The 7,631-nt window shown below is 38.9% G+C and overlaps 1 protein-coding gene across 16 annotated transcripts in view; it reads right to left on the reverse strand.

Moving 5' to 3' along the window:
- ABCC9 (ATP binding cassette subfamily C member 9) overlaps positions 1-6,972 on the reverse strand; it is a 73,798-nt gene extending 66,826 nt beyond the window's left edge. For 3 of the 16 annotated variants that reach the window (XM_085542047.1, XM_085541985.1, XM_085542032.1), the window contains exons 1-3: positions 6,521-6,634; positions 5,386-5,425; positions 1,298-1,366 (exon numbers count right to left, since the gene is read on the reverse strand). Coding sequence is in view for 4 of the 16 variants with exons in the window: in XM_085542051.1 (XP_085398177.1) it covers positions 5,386-5,425; positions 6,521-6,546 (66 nt within the window). In the remaining 12 variants the exon portion in view is untranslated. Of the gene's footprint in view, positions 1-1,297; positions 1,367-5,385; positions 5,426-6,520; positions 6,635-6,756 lie in introns of those variants that run through there. The other 13 variants (XM_085541971.1, XM_085541973.1, XM_085541967.1 and 10 more) reach the window with 10 other exon arrangements.
- Positions 6,973-7,631: the final 659 nt, after the last annotated feature.

Genomic DNA, 7,631 nt, shown 5'->3' on the forward strand with positions numbered 1-7,631 from the left:
CTCTTATGAAATATATTAAATGAATATATATTCATTAATTATATTGTTCAGTGTTTTCTAATGTTATATGAACATGTGTTAGGCTGAAACAACGAAGTTTGGAAAAAATTACTTCCACTTGTAATAAGAAAACTCAAATTTACATTAGTTGAATCCTGTGTGTTACTGCTACTTTCGTAAGCCTAAGCTCTACATAATTCTGTTTGTATAATTTGTTGCACTACATATTCAATATAGCTCAAATCTTTGATATTTGTGATTTGATAGCTTTGAATTTACTAGCATTTTACATTTTTGCACTGTCTCATAGAACAACAGTGGTCACATACAGATATACTCATACCAGATGAAGTCCCAAACTCTTAATCAAAGTGAGTCGTACTGAAGATTGCATAGGCAGTAAATCAGCATTTGTGCTTGATCCTGCAAATCCTAATGGACGTGCTTGGCCTCAGCTGAGCCAAGATCTGGCTTCCATAATTTCTTATAAGAGTATCTTTGGACACAAAGATAAACTCACGCATTCATAGTTATGGAGTGTGGGACACAGCTTGATCTAGAGTTACAGCCAGCTTCTGGATTTTATCAGTCGTCTATGCATTATTCTTTTATTCATTCTTTTTCATAGAAAGATTGAATCAAAATATCTTCTTGGTAGTTTATTTTCCCCAAACTTATACTCAGCAACATAGTGCTGTAGAACATGCTGTGTAAACTTATTTTCTTACAATATGTTTTCCATATTTACCTACTAAATGGAAAAAATGACTCTAATTCAGCAAAGCATACTGTATAATTTGGTGAACACATCTTTCTGTAATAACACGGGCACCTGATTTGTGGAATCAGAACATATACATGCAAAAAATACACAAATACAGTTAAAAAAAAAAATTAGTTCAATGGGGAAAAGTGTTTTCTTTATTTCCTCAGATAGCTCAGATTAGTTTTGTGAGTTTACTTGTTTTATAAAGGCAAATATAAACTGCTCAATTACTCTCTTTGAGAGCACAAACATAAAGGTCTTCAAAAGAATACAGAGTTCAAAGAGCCAATTTGAACCTCTGCTAAACCCTGTTTTTTATTTTAAATAGCTTTTTGCTGGGTCCAGAAAGCATAATCCATGTTGAAACACATCAGCAAAACATCTAAAGTTAGTCCCGTTGGAAAGAAGGTGCAAATACAGACCCTTTTCCAAATACATCGGTGATCCATGGACTAGCATTTACCAGAAGTTAAGCATAACTTTGGGTTATATGGTAGACCATGGTCTGTAGAAATGGATGCATGTACTCACTGTGTGCAAGAGCTGATGGGCAATTCAATTTCGGTAGAGCAAAATTTGATAGATAATGTGGCCCATTCCCTAGAATGAATAGCATGATACAACCACTATCAATCTGCCATTACATTTTAATATAAAATATATTCAAAATGGCAAAAGATCAATAATGCAAAGTAGGCATTATGTTAACATGAATTCTTTCTGAATGGACTGAGGAGTTATTAAAAGAATACAGAACTTATAAAAGAATATTTCAAGGAGATTGTTTAATATGTAAAAGCTTGACATGTCTCCTTTAAGAGTACCATAATGGCAATGGTAATCTCTTGAAAATCAGATGTGTTGTTTCCTCATTTTTATTGAAGGTCAGAAGTCCAAGGGAGTTCTGCTGGGAATTTTCCTCCCTTTCCCACAAATAGGGCTCTTTTCTGAGACAGCATAGATGCTATTGTGGTCTAGTGGTACTGAAAAGCAGGGGGGATCCTGGGCTCCATCAAGCACTGAATCACTGACTTCCATTGTAGTTTTTGGCTTAGAGTCAAAAATAAATCTAGGAGAAAGGATCAAATCTGTGTCTAAGAGAAACTAAGGGAAACTGTTGGTTTTTTTTCCATTTTTCTGGAAGGGAAATGGACCACTGACCACTTGGAGAGTGCTCTCTCCTAGCTTGGAGAGCACCTAACCACCAGTCTGTAGAAGTTTCACGTTACACCTCAAGTTTTAGTCCCTAGAAGTTATCAAGAACGATTCATAGCACCTGTTCTTGGAATGAAGTAAATTTAACAATATGCTGTCTTAAAAGAAACACTGCTCTTTATGCCCTTTAGAGGAGAAAATCTGGCCCGATCAACAATATCAATATATAAAGACAGTGCCCATCATACTGGTGATTATTTTCAAGGGTGTGTATAAGAAGCAGAAATCCAGTGACCACCTTTATTAATACTCTCCCAGCTTAAAATATATTGAAGCACTCCCAACAGTGTCATGGTGCGGTGTTGACCCAATACAGCTCGTGATTTTGTCTCATAAAATGCTCATCAGATCCAACTTCCCTTTTCAGCAGGACCCATTTCAGGCCATGCATCTAGTGTCATATGGCAGTGTTAGGGAACAGAAGAGATAAGAACTGTGGGAAATATTAGTGTTCCTGTGAGCCTTCCTTCCTTCCTTCCTGGAGATGCATGTTTGAAATCTTTCACTCAAAAACCTGAGCCTGGAAATAAAGACCGTTTGGAAGATCTTGACAGCAGATCAAGAAAAGGCAGAGTGAAAAAACTGTAATCTCTCCTGTTCTGTAATACCATATTTCATATATACCAATTTCATACCAATTTTATATATAACAAGTTTTCACAAAACAAAAATTTGAAATGGAAGAACATCAGATTTAGAAATAATGTGAAAATTTCCAGTTTTGCCAACTGCTGAATCTCAATCATAGAATGATTGCGTTGGAATGGATACCAAATACCACCCAGTTCCAACCTCCTGCTGTGGGCAGGGTTATCATTCACCAGCTCAGGCTGCCCAGGGCCCCATCCAGCCTGCCTTTGAACACCTTCAGGGATGGGGCATCCACAGTTTCTCTGGGCAGCCTGTGCCAGCACCTCACCACTCTGAACAAAGCATTTCCTCCTAACATCTCAGCTAAACCTCTCCTCTTTTAGTTTAAAGCCATTCCCTCTGTCCTATCATTATTAGACCACATAAAAGTTGGTCCCACTCCTACTTACAAGATCCCTTCAAGTACTGGAAGGCTGGAATGAGGTCTCCCTGGAGCCTTCTCAAAAACTACAGCTAGATTTAGAATAGAAGATCGAACATGACTGACACCTGACCAAATTTGGATTCTTAATAATATAGGCTTCTCTTCCATTGGATTTAGTAAGACTATGTCAAAGTTCTGTCATAAAAACACTTACAGAGAGGTGAATAGATGTATATTGCTTATATGAGAAAGTGCTGCTTGTTTTACTTGGTGCAAAGCATCACGCAAGTTCATAATTAAATTCACTGAAGAGTTTTTGCATGTGGAAACAGAGTTTTCACACTACAGAGGGTATGAGGGAGAGATCAAAGGGGGAAAGCTAGGATGCAGAAGTAAATGAGTGATTTGAAGAGATTTATGTTGCAAGGAGAAGTACAGCAAAAAGCAGGGGACATTGCAACTCTAGAAGGTTATCACCTTTCCAAGGAGCAGTTACCCTTCTACACCCTCCTGTCAACTCTTCCTTGGTGATGCTGGCAGCAGCACTGAGCTTCTCTTATAGGAACTGTAACCAGGTGAACTGAGTAGCAAAGCCAGGTGTTTATCACCTCAGGAGCAGCTCTAGGCAGCTGCCTGCTACACTGAGCTCTGCACAGTACAATGGGGAGCCACACAAATATTAACTCTCAGAATTAACTGACTTCTATCATCAAGATACTATTTCCTAGATAAGAAGCCTTGCTTGCTGCAAGCCTGAGATGAGATCAGAGCTGAGCTGTGGCAGTTGCCATGCTTCAGACTCAGTCAAGACAAACTCGGGGACCTCTAAGTAACAGGAAAAGGCCCACTGGCTTCTTAGCATATCTTTCCCTGAGTGTGAAAGGAAGGGGCAGCCACTGGAAAGCACACAGCCCTCATTTTCCCATACAGATTACCAAGAACCTTTTTCTGAGCCTCTGCCCAGTTTGTAATGTTTGGAGCTGTAGGCTTATTTACAGGCAGATGGCTTTGACTACTGATCAACAATGTTTGCAATAAGTTAATCCTGACAGCCACTTTAAAACAACTAAACACATGACCCAAACTTGACTATATAGAAAGGGATGGGTTGTTTTGAAAGTTGTTGGCCACCTGAAGTGATTGACTACTATTTCTCATCAGGTTGCAGTAGCTTTTCAGCATATCTGCTGAGGTCCTTGTACACACATTTCAGAAGAACAAATGCTCATAGCTATTACCAAGAAAAAAGAAAGTAAAAGATTTCCCTGCAATAACTTCTTTTTCTATTAAACACAGTAGGCCATCAAATTACGCTGAGCTGATTGCACCAAAGTGAGTATCTCACTACGTATTTACTTCACTACTAATTACAGCAGGAACATTGTACTTTATAATAATGTTGCCAAGCATGCTAGGTTTAATCTAGCATTTCAGTCAGGGGGGATGCATTAGTGTGATAAAGACCTTTTGATAATAAGGGCATGCCCTCTGAGGGTACCAGCTACATTCAGCACCTCCAGTAAGGCTGCCAAATATCAGGTAATTTATTTATTTTTTAAATAATGTGCACTCTTGTACACTGGAGGACTTTGTTCTCAAAAATTAATGACAAATCACTCACTTTAACCTCAATCTTTACAAACACTAGAACCAGTCATAAATTTTCAGGGGTGTTTTTTCTTTCTCCCCTTAAAAAATGGCCTTTTTTAAGCAGCCAGCTGCAAGCCAAAGCAAAAAGCAGAACTTTGCAGAAGAAGGGAATGGAAAGAACAGTCAGGAGGATGGGTCCTTGATGGTGCCAGTGGACAGAGAGTCTCAGCTCTCCTTGACATCATTTGGGAATCTGATTCCCTTTTGGTTTAATTTAATGAGGATGTGAACTATCTAAACAGCAGCTCACCCTGCAATGAAATGGCTAAAAAAACTTATGCCCTTTAAGCATTTACATTTTCATCCTAAAATCACCACTAGAAACTGAGATTTTCTGGTTCTGGGTTTAAGGTGTACAGACATCGTCATAATATACTAAACAGAAATCAGTACCAAAGAGTTTCAGGAACAAAAAGCATTTTGGGGAGAAAAAAAGAAGGAGAACAAAGTATTAAGCATGAATGTGATGTAGCATTTAGCCTAAACACTTACAAATCTAATTTTAACAAACTTAAACATGGAATTCTTAAGGCATAGAGTTAATTCCTGAGATACATTTTACCTAAGCTATAGAAAAGAATACAATGGGAAAGTGGTAGATAATGTAAATTTTCATAAAAACAATTAGAACATCCTCACTGAGTGCAAAACTGCAAGAATTCTAGTTAAATATATTTTAATTATCTTAGGGTCTTTTAAACTGGGCTTAAAGCCTTCATATTCAAGAGTTTTCTCTTACCTGGATTATCACTCTGTTCTGCACGCTCTGCAAGATACAACTGTAAAGGAAAGAGCATAAATACTGTCCTCAGGTGGACCTTACTTGGGGGAAATATGAAACTTATGAGAAGTTTTTGGTTCAGTATTTCTGCTGCCTGAACTAAAAAAAAAAATCAATAGCTGCACTTTCTGATTAAAATATATCAGCTTACAGAGCATACTTGGGTCTCAGTTCATAATATATATACATATTTTTTTTGTCTTACTTATAATGTGCATTATATGCCCACATATGCCACATATGCATATATACAAGTATACATATATACATGGGTATGTGTACACATAGAGATGCAGAACGGAGAAAGTACTCAGAGTTTTGCAAAAGCAGTCGGTTCTTAATTTCTGAATAATGGAGTCTTCACCAAAGCAAGCTTTTTTCTTTACTTCCTGAATTTCATAGAGAAAACTTTCTCGAAGTTCAAGTGAAGAATTTGTAAGTTCAATGAGCCCTATGGAAGGCCTACCTTGCCACAGATTTTAGGTTAGTGCTCTACCTCCCTAAAAGCACCTGACCTAATGGAACCTGTAAATTTGCAAGAGTAGTGCTAAAGCAATGACAAAGAAAAAAAATAAAAATAAAAATAAAAATGCTGTCCATTAAAAATCCCTTTTATCCCAAATGGTCCGGAACAAAATATTGTTTTTCTTTTCATTTCTATTTCAGCTGTGACCAACTCCCCTAGATAGACCCTGCCTCCTCACTAAGCACTGTCCCGGTTACTTTGGGCCTTAAGGTGATGAATTACTTCAGATGCTTTTCAGCATTTGCATCGCTCACTGGCATACACCAGCAGCATGATCCAAACCTCACTAAAGCTAATGCAAGGAATCTCATTGACTTCAGCAGGTTTTGGATCAGGCCCCAAACACAAAGAAAATCCCATCAGCAAAACGACTAAACGCGGTACTGACTCTGAAAAACATCGCACACCAATATCAGCAGTGCTCTCACACATCCAAAATATTTATTTTTCTTTTTTGTTAAGCTCCTTAAAGCAATGCAATTTCAAGCATTGACGTGCTATGCTGCCTGCTGCAAAACCTATGACTCCACATGCTAAGACAGAACGGTTTAAAAAAAGAAACAGAACCATGAGCAGAGCGGCAAAGAAAACATCAGCAGTAGGGGACTGGAAAGCCTGAGAATGCCTGAGAATGGAAAAGGAAAAGGAAAACAGATCTGAGTCGTAATCCCAGGAAAGAACGAGGAGCAGCCCTGTCCCACAGATATAAAGGAGGAGGAGGAGGCAGTTAGTGGGGACGACAGGGGGGGGTCACTGCATGCCCCGCTCGCCTGCTGGCTGTTAGAGCAAACTCTGCAGCTTACCTTTGCAAACACAAAACCAAAATACCAACCCCAATTTTCACTCGGTTGTGCTATGTGATCAATATCATCCCGGCGGCAGAATTTTCTTCCACTTAACGAAGCAGCTCCGAGCCCTGGAGTGAATTATTTTTAGGCTGGTGATGGGAAGATCAGCTGCTGCCTCCTATCGAGTTTCCAAAGTGCACAAACTCCACTCGTCTTTCTCACACGCCGAAAAGGGGCAGGAAGCTGGGAACAGACAGGCAAGCAAGAAGCACCAATTTTTCGCCTCCTGCAGCCGCAGTCCCCTGGGATTTCTTCTGCTTGCTTTTATTTTCATTTTTACTCACTGGAGTGGTAAGAATCCAAGAGGCTGCATTGCAGTGCACAAGCTATGGCCAGATGGGTATCCTAACATAATTGACTTGGACAAGGTAGTCTAACTTTTGGCAGGCATGAGAGCTTCAGCTTTTGAGGGTTTTTTTGAGTTTGGCTTAGTTGATTTGAATTTGACAGCATAATTGTATACATTCTCCATCATGTTGAGTCGAAGTGAAAGCATAAGTCTACTCAGATATTTCACTTCACCCTAGATTCCTCCATACTCGTCACCTTAAAATCTGTTTACTAATCACAGAGAAAAGAGGAACTGAGGCACTGGACAGCTATTCTTTTGAAACAGATTACTTTTTAAGCTTGAAATAAAAGGTAAAGCAAATTTTATGCTCACTCCAGGGATAAATTTTTCCACACAACTGCCCTCGTTTACAATTTTGGAAGTACTGAAAGTTGCTACTTTGAATGAGGGATGCTCTGAAAGTTATGCCTCCTATTTTATTATGTTGTTCCATGACATCAGTGCATCTTAGCAGTGGCAGCAGTGACCGTGGGTCACC

This window comes from Coturnix japonica, chromosome 1 (genome assembly GCF_054131305.1).
Source record: "Coturnix japonica strain WE chromosome 1, WE-NBRP24, whole genome shotgun sequence".
NCBI classification, from domain to species: domain Eukaryota; kingdom Metazoa; phylum Chordata; class Aves; order Galliformes; family Phasianidae; genus Coturnix; species Coturnix japonica.